Below are 17,488 nucleotides of genomic sequence, written 5' to 3'. Positions count from 1 at the left end.
GTAAGTGCTACATCAACATTTCCTTCCCCTATCCCAAGTTACGGTAAAGATGGGCGTGGCCGGGAATAGCGATATTCATGCTTTTAGTATTCTTGTTTATGATTTGAACAAGGTATACTCCCCTGCCTTGTTCTTGAAAGTAGTCAGGATGAGATTATTAAAAAGAAACATGAATGTTGCTAGTATCCAATCTACGAAGTATACCGTAACTACGCTAACGCTAAATACTGAAGGGTTTGTGCAGACTCAATTTTCATCCAAACGAGCTCAAATTTTAGGAGGAAACTCGAAATTTGATCTAGAATCGAATGAGCGGTGTGGAGCAGTATTCATATCTGTAGGCGAATACCGACGCACAATTTCTTCGAAGAGAAGACATTTTCTTCCATAACTGACTAGCAAGTCTTCTCTTCGAAGAAAATACGCGCCAGAATTCGCCTGCTGGAACACCTCCTTGATGTAATTTATATTTCTAAGATCAAAAATCTAAATCTAAATTCTCTAAGATCAAAAATCGTTTTGTATTCTCGTTTACGCCAACAAAATCAAGTGGGTTATGAATTCGAACGAATAGGATTCAATCGAAAGTTGGATCCGCCGTAAACAAGAATGAGCGTGTATGAGTAAATTATGACTATTATTATTATGCCCTAACCTTGTTTACGTTCGAATGCACTTTCGATCGAAAACCGTTTTGCATTCCCGTTCACGTCAGCATAATCAAGTGTGCCGTGGATTCGAACGAACAGGTTTCGATTCAAAGTTGGATTCACCGTAAACAAAAATAAGGGTGATTATCTATATAAGTAAAAATGGAATGGTGTTTGTATGACACATGGCTTAAGAACGGGCTATCGGATTTGGAGAATTCTTCCATATTTATATTCATTAAGTGTTCCAACGTGATAGTATTTATAAAAAGCATAGGATATTGAACGGGAAGGCAAAAAAACGGGAGTAAACGGAACATAATTTTGTACGGGAATAATGTAATATTTGCACATCATTGATTTTGTATGGACCATTTTTGATGTTGAACCTACATACGTCATTCATGATTACTTCAGTGCAAATATATCATGTGATAGTAAACAAATCCGTAAAAAAATGTTATTTGGTTTCATATCCTACAAATATAATATTCTATTCTCAAAAACGCAAGAAAATAAAATAATCAATTAACACACGGAACACACTTCCTACAATCCACCAGCATACGGATAGGCAGCAATCATTCGTCCAAACTCTCGTTTCTCATAGCTCGGCCTCCGGGGTAAAGGCGCATCTCGGACAAACAGATAGAGAAAGTATTGCACATAAAATCCGGGTCTCCTTGGTAGAGTGCCCAAAAACCGTCGCATCCGAAAAGTATACGTGCCCTGGTAAGCTCCCTTTACCTGCGCCAGCTCGTTGGCCAAACGAACATTCCATTCCTTTAGAAGTTGACAGTCGGTTTCATGCGATTCGATTTGGCTGGATAGTAGTAGATTATATGATTAGATGAGAATAATTGATATGATATAAGATCATGCTTCCCAACCTATTGGCTTCGTCCAGTTTCATCTGGTAATGTTCCAATCGGGCTTCATAAACTTTGTTGGCCTTTGTTTGAGTTGTCAGCGAGTTTTCGTAATCAAGCGTAAAGTTCTTGAAATTGTCCTCCAAATTATCAATCTATAGAATTGAAAAGAACGATTATCATTAGGGAAAGGTAGACATATACTACAGAAAACATTTATAGAGTAACAATGGGAATCCCACAACCACACATCTCCAAGCGGCATTACCCAGAATCAGTGCAGATCAATGGAAGGAAAATTCCAAACTTCTACTCATGAATCATTTTCCATCGCCACACCTTCATTCATCCCTTTTCAACAGAGTTTACCGTTCTGATAGTAGGTGTGCACGTGTTTTCCCTTCAGAGCCATCAGACAGCAGCTTCAATTATCATCACGACTGACTGGCATGCATAAATTATCCAACATGTAACCTATCAGCCGCCCACATTCTTTCTCTCTCTCCCTCGCAAACATATCCGGCCCGAGTGAATGCCGGAAATCAAGGCGGTAGAAACGCCACAGCGCAAAGGAAAACGTGTTAAACTTTTCCCATCAAGCGGTCAAGTTCAATGCCGAACCAGTTTCAGGAAAAATCGATATTTTCCCTTCCATCGTTTCTCCCCAGCTTCTTGTCCTTCATGATTACCAGCAAGGATAAATGCATTTCGTGCAGCGAATTGCTTTCCAGAATTTTGCATTCCACGAATCGTCGTTCGGTGCAAAATCGAAAACATTTCTCGGAAAGTGGATGCTCACTGTTTTCCAGGCAACGACGAGCAATGTTCCTCGAAAGCATTGCTCATAGGGCACGGGAGCTTTGTAACAGAACGGAAGAAGTACAGCAACATCCTTAAAGAATTTGACAATTGATTCAACATAAACATAGGTTCTACAGGACTGGAAAGAGATTTTTTTCTAGAGACTTGGTATCTATCTTAATGCATGTCTCTAAAAGGTCTCTTCTTGTAACGGTAGATCTCTTTAGTCCCTTTGTCAAATAGATAAAAACCGATTTTAGTACTGTACCATATACAGTAATACCTCGATATAACGCAACTCGATTTTTATTTTCGTTACGTTATATCGAGGTTACGTTATATCGAAGCAAATTTTTTTTTTTCTGAATTTCGTTCATCATGTATTGTTTGGTGAGAAAATGGGTCTTACATTGATATTATTGAACTAGCAGGCGTTTTCAGTTTATCTCACATATTTTTTTAAAATATTTTTCCGTATAAATTTTTTTTTATATTTTTCTTTTTGTTTTATTTTTTACTTTAACCTTTTTATTTCAGTATTTCCTCATGAAATGTATTCAGGAAAAAACTTTGGAGGAATCCTTGAACACTCAGAGAAATTATACAATAAATTCATAAATAATTCATAAATTCTTCAAAAATGTTAATATTGAGCAATCCATGAACATTTCTAGCAAGCAGTTATGGAATTTCAAGAATTTTGTTATGAGGAACTCGTGGTAAAACTCTTAAAGCAAATCTTTTTGTAATTTCTGGACAGAATTTTAGAATGAATAACCCAAGAATTCTTCGAAAAATGTTTTTTTTTTAGAATTCATGAAGAAATCACAAGAAAACTGTCAAAAACAAGAACTATCTTCGAGTAATTTTTCATGCGAAAGTTTCTGAACGAATACGTTGTGAATTTTTGGTAGTATTTTAGGAGAGATTTCTGGAGGATTCAGTTTTTGAAATCCCTGAATATATTTTTGTAATAAAAAAAATCCATAGAAAAATTTCTATGGAACAGCAACATCCTTACAGAATTCGTCTATTGATTCAATATAGACATAGGTTCTACAGGACTGTAAAGAGATCTTTTTCTAGAGACTTGGTATCTATCTTAATGCATGTCTCTAAAAGATCTCTTCTTGTAACGGTAGATCTCTTCAGTCCCTTTGTCAAATAGATAAAAACCGATTTTAGTACTGTACCATATATTTCTACTAGAGTTTGTATCTTGTTTGTTTGTTAATTCTGATTTGAAATACCTTACCTGAAATTTCAGCAGGAATTACCATTAACATTTTTCAATATGCTATTCAAGGATTACCTTTTGTCAGTTATTTTGTTTTCCTTCGATTTTTCCAGTGGATGCTCTAACAAGTCTCACAAAGATTTTGGAATTCCCACAGAACTTTCGTCAGAGATTAGTATAATCAACTCTGCATAACTCGATATTGAAGGGGAAAATAAATTAGGGAAGCATCGAATTATAGAATACAACACAAGTGCAATTGCAATCTCCAACGGACGTTTGAAGTAGCCATGAAAATCATATTTAAATATGTTTATCTAACTTGATATCGAGATACGGAATAATATCGAGTGATAGAGAGTTGACTGCATTAAATTTGTTTTAGGAATACTTGTCGAATTTGTCAGGGATTGACAATTTCCTCTGGAAATACTCCTGTATAATAACGTTGAGAAGTTTATTAGGAAATTCATCAACAAATTTCTGCTGAAGTTTTGAAAAAAAAATTAAGAAAGAATCTCTAGAGTAATTACTTAAGTTATGCTTAGAGAAATTCCTGGTTGAAGATTTGTGAAAATTGAAAGCCTGTTCTGGAGGAAATTCTAGGAAATCAGACTCGAAATCAATTTCTGAGGTTAAACTTGAGAAAAAATATTCATTGAAAAATGTTTAACCGGATAATCTAAAAACTGTTCAAGAAAATTTTAGTTTGCAGTTTCCTGTTTGTAATATTTTTGTTTTCTTCATTTCTGATTTGTCTCTTTTTTGTTCGCTTTTAGTCCCTTTCTTGGTTCTTTTATTTCGGTTCGATCTCTTTTCTATTTCTTTTTTTCAAATATCCCATTTAAATTACGCTCAGTTGCTACCATCCCTGTTTCCAAGACAGATATAGCCATAAATTATAAGCCAATAAATTTTCAGCATGTTACTATTAAAGTAAAAAATTAAGGAAATAGTTGGCCCTAATGAATCTTTTCATTCCAAAAACGATGAACTGATTCTGGGTACCATGCGTCTCCAGTTAGATCCTAATTAACGGCCATGAGTCAATACAATTTCGTGAAGTTCAGCATCCCAAAGGGTCCAATCATTGCTGCAATCATAGAAATGACTCATCGCCAAAGAATTCCGTGCAGTCGGACAGGACACAATTTCCACGACTTTTTTCGCGCCCGGTGAGGATTCTTATGCTGCTCACATAGCTCCGTCACGCAGTCAGAGAAAAGCGAGAACACAAACATGGGTTTTGTTGTGGCTTTTTCGTTATTTACCCACATAGACATCATTTCGACCAGCGTTGACATCATACTTTTCGCTGATTGGCTGTTAGGAATTGTGGCGCGTTGCAAACATCGCAAACGCAAGCTCCAACGATGTGAAAACCAACACCAGCGATTCATTCATGGAAAGCTTCGTTTTTCCGACTTGAAGTGGTATTTGTGTGCCTCAGCTACTATACATATTCAGCATTCGACTGGGTAACGTAAAAACGGGCGGAAAAAGTTTGCTCAGTGCTACGATTCCAAGAACCAAGCATCTGGCTTACTGTTTGCAATGTTTCTACATAACATTGAGGAAATCAATATCGGCTAGGATATGAGTTGGCTGGCCAAAGGATCGCACCATCCGCCTCCATACCAATACGGAATGATTCATTCAGCGCAATTTATGGCGCGATAACTCTTCTACTATGCAAAAGGATATCATGACTGTTCCAAATGAGCATCGGTCAGTCCAACTGTCTCCTGAATGTGAGTCATGAGGGTCAACAGGGAGATCGAAGTAATCCAAATGCCAAATGCAAACAGTAGCATAATGACTCTTACGCCACTGCAAACTCCAGTGCAGGAAAGTAGATTGGCGTGGTAAAACACAATTTTTGCAATTTCACATCGTAACAGGCGGGTTTTCATCACGCTGGTATGTCATGAAACTGTCTGAAAAATGCTACTTTTCAGCACCGTTAACAGTTTATGAAATTATCATTTTTCAGCACTGTTTCCACTGGTAAGAAAAGTAGACCATTATTTTGTTCATCCTTTAGATGAAAAGTAGGATTATATGCAACGCAATTGCAGACAAAAAAAAATTTTGGACAGCTACTTTTGTATGGCTTAAAATCGAATTATGTAAAATCGACTCGAGAAGATTTCACTGTTTACAATCTCCAAGGGCCGGTATTTTATGACTCGTTATCTGCTGTTCTACGCATATTTGTCCATAAGGTCCACGGTCCATAAGGTTTACATAGAACATGGGACAAGTAGGCGTAGAATGGCAGATATCAACCCATGGAACAATACTACAAACAAATCATGACTACTATGATCATTTCTTTAAAAAAACAGAGTCCAAAGATAAGCTGTTCCATGACTCGATAATTTAACGATCCAAAGGTTCCTTCTGAATTTGAACATCATCGAAAGTTTAACGATTAAACTTTGAGTCTAGTTCTCGAAATGAGCATCTTGTATGGGGTATCCTATAAAAGGCTGACCACTTACTTACTTGATACTTGATGGGCTACAATTCGCTACGATGAATCTGCGCCGAATGGATGAGTCTTCTCCACTGGGCTCGGTCCTGGGCCAATCGCTTCCAGTCGCCCTGAACGTTAAGTGCCCTTAAGTCCTCCTCAACCGCAAAAAGCCATCGTGTGCGCGGCCTACCACGAAGTCGGCGGCCTCGTCCGGGTTCTCTGTTGAATATTATCTTTGCTTGTCGTTCTTCCGGCATACGGGCAACGTGACCAGCCCAACGCAGCCTGCCGTGTTTTATGCGCTTGACAATATCCACCTCTTTATACACTTGGTACAACTCGTGATTCATGCGACGCCGCCAGATGCCGTTTTCTAGTTTACCGCCGAGTATTGTTCGCAGCACTTTACGTTCAAACACCCCGAAAGCTCTCCGGTCGACTTCCTTCAATGTCCATGATTCATGGCCATAAAGGACAACCGGAAGGATCAGTGTCTTGTATAACGCGAGTTTTGTTTTCGTTTGCAGGCTACGGGACTTCAGCTGGTTACGGAGCCCGTAGAAAGCCCGACTCGCAGCTGCAATACGTCTTTTCACCTCGCGGGTAACATCATTATCGCATGTCACTAGTGTTCCAAGATACACAAATTCTTCCACCACTTCAAACTTATCACCACCTAGCACCATTTCGCTACCACTAACACGTCCGGACCCACGTTGACCACCAGCTATCATGTACTTCGTTTTTGTGGTGTTGATCGTGAGCCCGATTCTCGCTGTCTCCCTCTTGAAAGGCACGAACACCTCTTCCACTGCCCGACGGTCAATCCCAATGATGTCGATATCGTCCGCGAAGCCAAGGAGCATATGAGAACGTGTGATAATGGTACCACTTCTCTGCACACCGGCTCTCCTGATAGCACCTTCGAGCGCTATGTTAAACAGCAAGTTAGAAAGAGCGTCACCCTGTTTCAATCCATCTAAGGTTACGAACGATGATGAAATCTCGTCCACCACCCGCACACTTGATTTTGATCCATCAAGCGTTGCACGAATCAGTCTAATCAGCTTCGCCGGAAAGCCATGTTCGGACATAATTTGCCACAACTCGTTTCTCTTCACTGAATCGTACGCTGCTTTGAAATCTACAAACAGATGATGAGTCTGCAAGTTGTACTCCCGGAATTTATCTAGGATTTGACGCAGGGTAAACATTTGATCCGTCGTTGATCGGCCCTCTCGAAAACCAGCTTGGTATTCGCCGACAAAGGACTCCTCATACGGTCTCAATCTGTTGAACAGAACTCCAGACATGATTTTGTACGCCGAATTAAGGAGTGTTATCCCTCGGTAATTGGCGCACTCCAGTCGATGCCCTTTCTTGTACAAAGGGGAAATGGCTAGTTGATCAGCGACAACAGTTCTGAGCTATCATTTTCACCGGTCAACACTTTGGCCACAAGCAGCGATGGCTGGATTTTCCGTCTGGGCTGCAAAATGGTGAGTCGACAATCAGGAAGGAGCGTCCAACACAGCTCTGGTCCTCACAAGTTCCTACCTCGCGCTTCCACGGGTCAAATGATGACAAAGACCGCCAGCTAAGGGTTGCGTACTTAGCTGGTAGTGCAGCCTGGGCACTGTTGTCCTTCTGACATCAGCTAGAGTGAGGAGGTGCGTTCTGAGCGTCTGTACACCAGGAGGTGCGGCTCAAACAGCGTCTGTTCTGGTATCCAGCGGCTGAGTACGAAACGCTGTATCACGTCAGCTACACCTAAGATGGCAGTCCCATCAACGTGATGTAGGTAGCGCGACCCCGGTAAGGTAGCATACCGAATTCATTACCCACCACGAAAAATGGAGAAAGAAGAAGAAAAGGCTGACCACATATGAATGAAATCACAAAAGGCTGAGTATATAAGGCTGAACGATTGGAAAACTGAACAACCTTGCAATTCAGTAAATGAAAAAAACGAATTTACTACTACAGTAATACCTCGATATAACGTAACCTCGATATAACGTAACCTCTTTATAACGTAACTCGATATAACGTAATTTTTACCTCGATATAACGTAACTTTTTTTTGACCCCATTTATTTTTACAATTTTTATCAAAAACATGGTTTATGAACTGCTATAAACATTTTTCAAGATTCAAACACCAACCAATACTAAATCGAAGAAATTCAAGCGTTTACCACACAGACGTAACACTTATAACAAATAGCGATCAAAATCATAGTCGAGAAAGTATATACGCCCAATGCCAAAATTGATGTATTTGGCCGGTAGACCAACAGATGGCGGTAGTGTGTAAACGTCAAACACGAACAAAAACTATGCGAGCGCTGCCGGTGGTGGACTGACCACCTACAATATATTTGAATCGACCGTTAAAAAGGTGGTCGATGGACAACGATAAGAGTGTGACGTCTATTTGTCTGTGCGTTTACTATCACTGAATACAGTCATAAATCGATATCGTAATTTCTCGACGGATTTTGAGGATGGATTTATCTTAAACTGTCCTGGTATTCATGTATAAACTTAAAACCTATTCTTAAAATAATTCCAACAGAGATATTCCAGAAATTCTACAAGTGGACCCTCCAGATATTCATGTGTTATTTTTCCAGGATACAAAATGGATTCAAATATGCATTCTACAAACAATTCCACATATGATACCTTATACTTTTCCGGAGTCTAGACATTTATAAATTATTTCAGCATTTTTTCATGAATTCTTCCAGCGGCCTTTTAAAAGAACAATCCAGTTATAATTCTTGGAATGCTCTACAAATTATTTAAAAAACCGTACAGGTATTCGTCCAAAAAACTGAAGAACAATTTTCTTGGCATTTCTCCACCAATTTAATTATAATTTTCGGCAGAACTATTTCCAAATATTTATGCAGAAACCATTCTATATACTACTTTAGGTTCTTCAAGGATTCTATGTGAAATGAAATCTTTCATTGATTCCAACACGAATTTCTAAAGAAGGATTCCAATGATTTCATTGGGTTCTTCAAGTAATTCTTGAAGACGATAAGTCTAGAAATTTTTCTATGGATTTTTTTTATTACAAAAATATATTCAGGGATTCCAAAAACTGAGCATTCTCCTCCGGAGATCCTCCAGAAATCTCTCCTGAAATACTACCGAAAATTCACAACGTATTCGTTCAGAAACTTTCGCATGAAAAATTTCTCGAATATAGTTCTTGTTTTTGACAGTTTTCTAAAGATTTCTTCATGAATTCTAAAAAAAACATTTTTCAAAGAATTCTTGGGACATTCATTCTAAAATTCTGTCCAGAAATTACAAAAAGATTTGCTTTAAGAGTTTTACCACGAGTTCCTCATAACAAAATTCTTGAAATTCCATAACTGCTTGCTAGAAATGTTCATGGATTGCTCAACATTAACATTTTTAAAGATTTCTGAAAGATCTAATTCTCGCATAACTTCTGATCTCCCCCTAAAAGCCATTGGTAACCATGTGTGTAGCTCGTTGTTACTGAGCATCTGAATGGATTTTCATGTTATTTAATAACGCTGTGGGGAAGAAAGGATCAATATCTACCTGCCCGTGATGTTGGTTTGGATGCTTATTCCTTCATTGGCTCAGAAACAACGAGCTACGCTTGTGGTTACCAATGACTTTTAGGGCGTTATCTCAGAGTATGCGAGAATTTATGAATTTATTGTATAGTTTCTCCGAGTGTTCAAGGATTCCTCCAAAGTTTTTTCCTGAATACATTTCATTAGGAAATACTGAAATAAAAAGGTAAAAGTACAAAATAAAACAAAAAGAAAAATATAAGAAAATTTCATACGGAAAAATATTTTAAAAAAATATGTGAGATAAACTGAAAATGCCTGCTAGTTCAATAATATCAATGTAAGACCCATTTTCTCACCAAACAATACATGATGAACGAAATTCAGAAAAAAAATTGCTTCGATATAACGTAACCTCGATATAACGTAACGAAAATAAAAATCGAGTTGCGTTATATCGAGGTATTACTGTACACCATTTCATTCCACTAGAGTTTGTATCTTTTGACAGATACGCGTATTTGGACCTCAACTGTAAGGCCGTCTTCAGTGTCGTATTCGAGTCTAGTACATGACATTGAAGACGGCAGTGTCGTGTACGGCAGTGTGTCGAAGATTTATTATTATTTGCAATTCAACTTCACTAGGCTAAATGACTTTTGGAAAGTACCCATATTTCCTTGCTTCTGAGAAAAGGAAGCATTGTGAAAATCAGCAGCTCCATCAGAATTTGTTTGAAATAGTAGTGTAATAGTGTCATTACTAATACTGTCTAGTCGAAATGGTTTTGAATAATTTGTCATTCAAGTGCTATTCTGATTACTCCTGTCTTTTACGTAAGATTAGAGGCTTAAATGTCAATTGTCATGAAGTCTTAACAAAATTAGGCTATAATGATCGATCTCAGCGTCTTACTTTCCATAGTCATTTTTATAGTGAATATTGAAGAGTAAAGTTACCTTAGGCTTCTATTACAGTCTCCTACAAGATTTACTTTTCGGTGGCAAATGCAATGCATCACAACGCCTACTTTCTACTTGTAAATTTTGCGAAAATGAAGCTGGAATTAGATTATTTAAACCGCTGTTATAAAAGAGGTATTTCTTATTATGGCAATGTAAAAACCATATAAAAATAAGATTGTCGCCACTTATTTCTACTCAGTGAATCTACTATTTTCCTAAGAGTTCCTATTCCCTACGTAGTATATGATAACGATGTATCTAGCTAGCTAATAGTAAGAGTGGCTACGGATAATTCTGGTTAGCAAAAGGCAAACTGAACGTCACCAATAGTATTAATGTCCACTTCGAATAGATTAATTATTTGAAATGGGCATCAATTCTATTAATGACGCAGAATGTCCGTTGGATCACATCCGAGATTTATTGCGTCTATGCCATATGAATTATGACGCGGCTTTAAGCAAAAAATGCCAAAATGTGATACACCACTACAGGTTACGCCTTTGGTTTCCATCATATGGGCTAATGGATTATGCCCTCCCATCGCGGCAAGGTCGCATAACCAAGGGGTATCAGGTATCAGAAGGCCGGCTCCAAAGGCACGTTCCCCACCAGTTGGGAGATTTGTGCCATCGCCATATTTGAGCCTATTTCATCATCTACCCGATGGGAGAGGAAAGGGAAGGGAAAGATGGGAGGAAATAGGAGTGGGGTCCCTTGAAGAGGGAAGATCGCATAAGCGAAATGAGAGCATGTAGCTCCATACCACAATGGGTTCGAACAGCGCCCTAAAAAGGGCACTGCAAAACGCATGAGCGTAAAGAGAGCCTATAGCTCATTACCACAGCGGGTTAAGAATAACAGGATGTCCTGAAGATTCAGGCTTCTGTATTCAGTTTCACTTAATAAGTGTTTACCAAGTAATTGGAATCGCATTTGCGCAAAAACTGGACAGTTACATATCAGGTGATATGAGGTTCCATAATCGGAGTCACAACTATCACACACAAATGAGTCAGCACGCTGAATATTTGCCATGTGATAGTTGAGTCGGCAGTGGCCTGTCAACGCTCTGACCAAGAGACTGCAATTCTGCTTTGACAGATTTGTTAAATACTTCGCCACCTTTGGAGATGGCTCAGTAATGTACAATTTTGTTTGACGACACGACTCCAAACTATTCCAATATTGCTTGTGCTGAGTTGCCGCCCAAGAGTTTATCTGAAGCTTCACCCAGCACTTCGAAATTGGAATAGCCGGCTCAGGGCCAATGAAGTCATGCGATGCTCCATCGCGAGCTAGCTCATCAGCCAATTCATTTCCAGCGATGGAAGAATGGCCAGGTACCCATACAAGGTTTACAGAGTTGACTGAATTCAGTTCCTCAATTTGAGTTCGACATGCGATAACAAGCTTCGACCTTGAGTTGGCCGAAGCGAGAGCTTTTATAGCAGCCTGACTATCTGAACAGAAGTATATGACTTTACCCATTACGCGCTGTTGAAGTGCTGATTGCACACCACACATAAGAGCAAATATTTCCGCCTGAAAAACGGTGCAGTTTCTACCAAGTGAGTAAAACTGATTCAGCCTTAGCTCACGAGAATATACTCCTGCACCAGCTCTACCTTCAAGAAGGGAGCCATCAGTGTAACATACTATATTGTTTGATATACTTCTTTCCAAATAGCCAGACGTCCACTCTTCCCGTGAAGGGAATTGTGTGGTAAATGTCCTGTAAGGAAAGTTACAAGCAATTGTGAGATCACTTGGAGCAAGGACAATTTTGTCCCAATTCACCAAAAGTGGAAACAACGTAGTGTGTGTAGATCTACGATTCACTGGATTTTTCTCCAGTAGATCCAGTACCCATAAACGGTAAGAGCAAGAAAGTGCTTCTTGTTTAAGATATATGTGTAGTGGCGCAACGTCGAAAAGGGCCTCGAGCGCTGCTGTGGGAGTTGTAGAGAACGCACCAGACATCGCCATCAAGCACATCCTTTGGAGATGGCCCAATTTTGATTGGATTGTTCTCACTTCGCCCTTTTGCCACCACACAAGACATCCATATGCCAATATTGGTCGAACAACTGTTGTGTAAATCCATTTGATATACTTGGGTTTAAGGCCCCAAGTTTTACCAAAGGTTCGCCGGCATTGACCGAAGGCCATACAAGCTTTTTTGACTCTGAAATCAATGTGAGCTGTCCATAAAAGTTTGGAATCTAGAATGACTCCGACATACTTTACTTGATCAGTCACATTAATCTCAGTGCCAAAAAGACGTAAAGGTCGAATTCCATCGCGGTTTCGTCTTTCCGTAAAAAGAACAATAGATGTTTTATTCGGGTTTACCGAAAGGCCATATTGGCGACACCAACTCTCGACTACCTGAAGAGCACTTTGCATCAGGTCGAATAGGGTGCTTATGCACATACCAACTATCAGAGCTAGATAGTCGTCGGCAAATCCATAAGTTGGAAAACCGCAATTATTGAGTTGCCTCAATAGCGTATCTGCTACGAGATTCCACAAAAGTGGTGACAAGACTCCCCCTTGGGGGCATCCGCAAACACTCAATTTTCGAATCGCTGCTTGACGCAATGTCGAGAAGAGATGTCGGTTTTTGAGCATTTGATGAATCCAATTGGTAATCATTGTAGGTAGCCCATGGTTTCGTGCGGCTTCCAATATGGCATCGAAAGACACGTTATCAAAGGCACCCTCAATATTCAAGAAAACACCCAAGCAGTATTGCTTCTGAGCGAATGCTTTCTCGATACCGTGTACAACTTTGTGTAAAAGAGTCACAGTGGACTTTCCAGATTGGTAAGCATGTTGATTCACATGAAGAGGCATGTTTGCCAAATAAACATCACGGATGTGATGATCGATGATGCGTTCCAGACATTTCAGAAGAAAAGAGGTCAGACTGATTGGTCTAAAACTCTTCGCTTCCTCATACGACGCACGCCCTCCTTTTGGGATAAACTTTACAGTAATATCACGCCAGGATTTGGGAATGTACCCGGTAGCAAAACTGCTTACAAGTAGCTTTTTCAAAACATGTTTGATAGACTCAAATCCCTTTTGGAGCAGAACAGGATAAATCCCATCCGCTCCTGGAGATTTGAAAGGAGCAAAACTATTAAGTGCCCATTGAATCGATTCAGTAGTTACGATACTGCGAGCCGAGGCCAGAGACTCGTAACTACATGAAAAGACATTTGGTTCATCCGTAGATGCTATGTCCACACATCCGGGGAAGTGTGTATTGAATAAACATTCTAAAACTTCTTCATCGGAAGAAGTAAAGTCACCATTAGGTAAGCGAATTTCGTTCACTTGGAAATCCTTAGATTTTGCAAGAATTTTGTTCAACCGACTGACTTCACTCAAACTGGAAACATTTGTACAAAGGTTTTTCCAGCCGGATCGTTCAGCAGAACGAAGAGCCTTCTTGTAAGCCTTGCGAGCTGACTTGAACGACTCTGATCCAGCTGAACGGCGTCTGTTCCAACTCCTTCTACATTGTTTCCTGAGTCTAGTCAGATCGGAATTCCACCATGGGGTCCCTCTTGTAGTCTTTACAGACCGCAGAGGACATGCTTCTTCAAAAGCTTCCATAATGTAGGATGTTGTAGTATCAACGGCATCATCCAGATCACTTGGATTTTCAATGGACGGAGAATATCCATGAAATTTGGTCGCAACCAATTCAATGTAGAGTTCCCAGTTTGTTGACCGGGGATTCCTAAAACGCAAAGTATGCGCAGTTACATTTGAATGTTCAAAGAAGATGTAGCGATGATCAGATAATGATTCCTCATCTGATACATGCCAATTCGTCAACTCGTGACTGATTCTATTCGAGCAGAGCGTTATGTCTAACACTTCTTCTCTATTAGAAACCATGAAGGTTGGGCGATTGCCTATGTTGAGTAATCCAAGGTCTGTACTACTTAAGTATTCCATCAGACTGGAGCCTCTCAAATTGATATCTGAGCTGCCCCAGATGATGTGATGAGCATTGGCATCACTGCCTACAATCAGCGGAAGGCCTTTTGTTACGCAGTGTACGACAACTCGTTTGAAGTCATCCGTTGGGGATGGTTCATCATGTGGTAAATATACCGAACAATAGACGTATTTCCTGTTGAGGTCACCAACAGAAACATCGATTGTGACAGCACATACATCTCTGGTAGTTAACTCAGAAATGAGTGTAGCAACGATTGCTTTATTAACGAGCACGCATGCGCGGGGCATGAAGCGCGAGTTTGCCATTTCAAGCTTGCTAAAAGTAGCAAAAACTGGGTCCACAAGGTTACCTAGATAGAAGTTCCCTCTACGAAAGTAGGGTTCTTGAACTAGCGCCACTTGGGCTGCACCATTTTGCATGAGTCTGCAAAGATTGATCGTTGCTGTTCTTTTATGCTGAAGATTGATTTGAGCTAACCTAACCGTAGCCACTACCCAAACTAGGCAGGATTAAGCTTTTTGCAATCTCAGCACGAAAAAGACCAGCAACGAAAAAACCAGATCGGTATCTATTTAAAGTCGCCAAAGGCGAAAGAGCACAGAATACACTGTGTAAAACGCTAAATGCGAATCCATATAGGTGATAATTTAAATTAAATGTCAACATATTCATAATTCCACCCTTATTAAGCCTCAAGATAGAGACTGAAGAAGGGCAGCCGATTATCTCGGAGAAACACAAGGTCACCTGCACCATTGCTCCGGGTAGCACAGGAAGGACTCAATACTGTGGAGGGCGCCCTGGTACCCCACAGGCTCCGTTTGCGGTTAGATTTTATTTAGACCCCCCTAACCATTCATTCTTAGGCACGGTACGCATCACACCATAAATTAGGGGTCACCTGTGAGGTGGACTTTTACCACCGGAACAGGCAGTCCGTAGTGTTAATTCTTAGCCAGTTGAAACAACCGCTACCGACACTACGCGGCTATCTAGGCTGCTCGGGAAAAGGAGGTTAATATTGATGATTAACTCCTGACGTGCCCAAGCAGCCCATAAAAAATGCCAAAATGTGATACACCACTACAGGTTACGCCTTTGGTTTCCATCATATGGGCTAATGGATTATGCCCTCCCATCGCGGCAAGGTCGCATAACCAAGGGGAGGGACTCATCAAACCATACTAAAACAAAATTTCATGATCATGATAATCCTTTCAAACAGCTTCAAACTGTTCCAGTGTTTGAACATCGCTATGAATTCTGTTCATTTCATCGCTATACTCTTTTCATTCAGTTTTATAACTGCAATCATTCAAACCACAAAACCAACAATTCTTGGAGCTTTTCCTCTCATTGGGTGAATCATTCCACAGTATCGCACGTCAAACGAACGTCGAATGACAAACCATGTAACCAGTTTCAAATCAATTGCCCTCACTTTACCTGAGCTCTAATTTGATACTGTCGCCAGAAAACCTGCCGTCGGCCGTACGGATGACACGACCACCCGAACCGAACCATACCGATTCTAAAACGTTCAGAACCATATATCATACCTGTTTCAGAAGTTCCCTCTTCTCTGACGTCAATTGGAGACAGCTTTCTTCCTGCTGCTTCAGCCGGTACTCCAGGCCGTGCCCGTTGACGATTGCCGTGGCCAATTCCTCCTCGACATGAGTCAACTGCGATTGGAGCTTGTCTTTGATTAGGATCGATTCTTCCAGTTTGGACACCTTGTCCAGATGCGCTCTCTTCTCGTCCAGTAGATTGGTCTTCAGGGTATCGACCTTCTGCTTGAGCTGCCGGATTTCGTTCCGAGCCTGTTCGTGGTTTTTACATTCGTTCTGATACAGTGATTGGAGCGTTTGCAGCTGATTGCGATATTTAATGGACTGAGGAACCGAAAAATTGGTAAATGCACGAAAAAGTTAATATATGAATTGCTAGTATAAGAGTTAAAAACTTATAAGGAAGCGTCCTTATCGTCACATTTTTTATACCCCCTCCCCTATCGTAACTTATTTCCCCATACATGGTTCGTCACTAAATTGTAGACTCTCCACTGAAATACTACGTAATTTATGGACAGTCCCCAACGCATACACTGGAAACTCATTATACGAACTAGATCGGTGGTTCGTAAATTGAATTGATTTAAGTACATGTAAGAATATTACTCTCCCTTACTCGATATTACGTAGGTATCTTGATATCGAGTTTAGGAACCATATAAAAGTTGGATAAACACGTAGGTTTGAGTACCTTGTACCTTTTAATTTCGCCCCAATTGCTTATCTTGAACAGATACGCGTATTGCGACTGCTACTTGTAGCCTTGTCAGTAAGGGTATTCACTTAAAAGCGTAAATCACTGCGTAAGTCATGCTAAATTCCTTATATGAAATGTTTCATGAACCTGCGTAAATAATCAATGAAACGTTTCAGCATGTTCAAAATCAATCGGAGTATGCTTTGGTAATGTCAGTGTATCACAATGTGAATTCCAAACAAAAACAAATATTATGTTACGGAGAAGACTGAAAACCCAAAGTTTTACCATTCTACTGCCAGAAATTGTATAGAATAGAGATTGAAATAAAAGATTCTGGGCAAATTTAGGTGCATACTTGGAAATAAAATCACATGTTGGCCATTCTACGTCTACGTAGCTTCCGTTGGTCTCTTGTCTAGTGAAGGTAGTTGAACCGGGTACACTGGGTACATGACTAGTTGTAGCATGTGAGATAGAAATTGCACCTATATGGCTTTGTCATGTAGTTCCCATTAGTATTCCCATCTTCACGTATTCCCATACCATTGGTCTCCCAAATCATGCACATACAGTGAAACCTCCATGAGTCGATATTGAAGGGACCATCGACTCATGGAAATATCGAGTCATGGAACAGCAATTCTTTGGAAAGCTGCTTCTAGGGA

General features: G+C 40.0%; 1 protein-coding gene across 1 annotated transcript; it reads right to left on the bottom strand.

The window, feature by feature from the left end:
- Positions 1-1,113: 1,113 nt before the first annotated feature.
- LOC110675256 (protein MLP2-like) lies at positions 1,114-16,668 on the bottom strand. Its single transcript, XM_021839703.1, has 4 exons — positions 16,627-16,668; positions 16,109-16,444; positions 1,541-1,674; positions 1,114-1,473 (listed from the first exon to the last, which is right to left on the bottom strand). The coding sequence occupies exons 1-4, from the start codon at positions 16,666-16,668 to the stop codon at positions 1,200-1,202; spliced, it is 786 nt and encodes a 261-aa protein (XP_021695395.1). The 3' UTR covers positions 1,114-1,199.
- Positions 16,669-17,488: the final 820 nt, after the last annotated feature.

Source organism: Aedes aegypti, chromosome 2, assembly GCF_002204515.2.
Source record: "Aedes aegypti strain LVP_AGWG chromosome 2, AaegL5.0 Primary Assembly, whole genome shotgun sequence".
Classification (NCBI taxonomy): Eukaryota; Metazoa; Arthropoda; class Insecta; order Diptera; family Culicidae; genus Aedes; species Aedes aegypti.
Note: the sequence above shows the minus strand (reverse complement) of the source record. Positions and strands in the feature narration are given on the sequence as shown.

What these genes read in the sequence shown, in the direction of transcription:
- LOC110675256 (XM_021839703.1), bottom strand. Translation starts at nt 16,668, where the DNA reads ATGAGTTTCCAGTGTATGCGTTGGGGACTGTCCATAAATTAC. An exon ending in GGGGACTGTCCATAAATTAC is followed by an intron (nt 16,445 to 16,626) that starts GTAGTATTTCAG and finishes TCGGTTCCTCAG; the next exon opens with TCCATTAAATATCGCAATCA. An exon ending in AGAGGGAACTTCTGAAACAG is followed by an intron (nt 1,675 to 16,108) that starts GTATGATATATG and finishes TCAATTCTATAG; the next exon opens with ATTGATAATTTGGAGGACAA.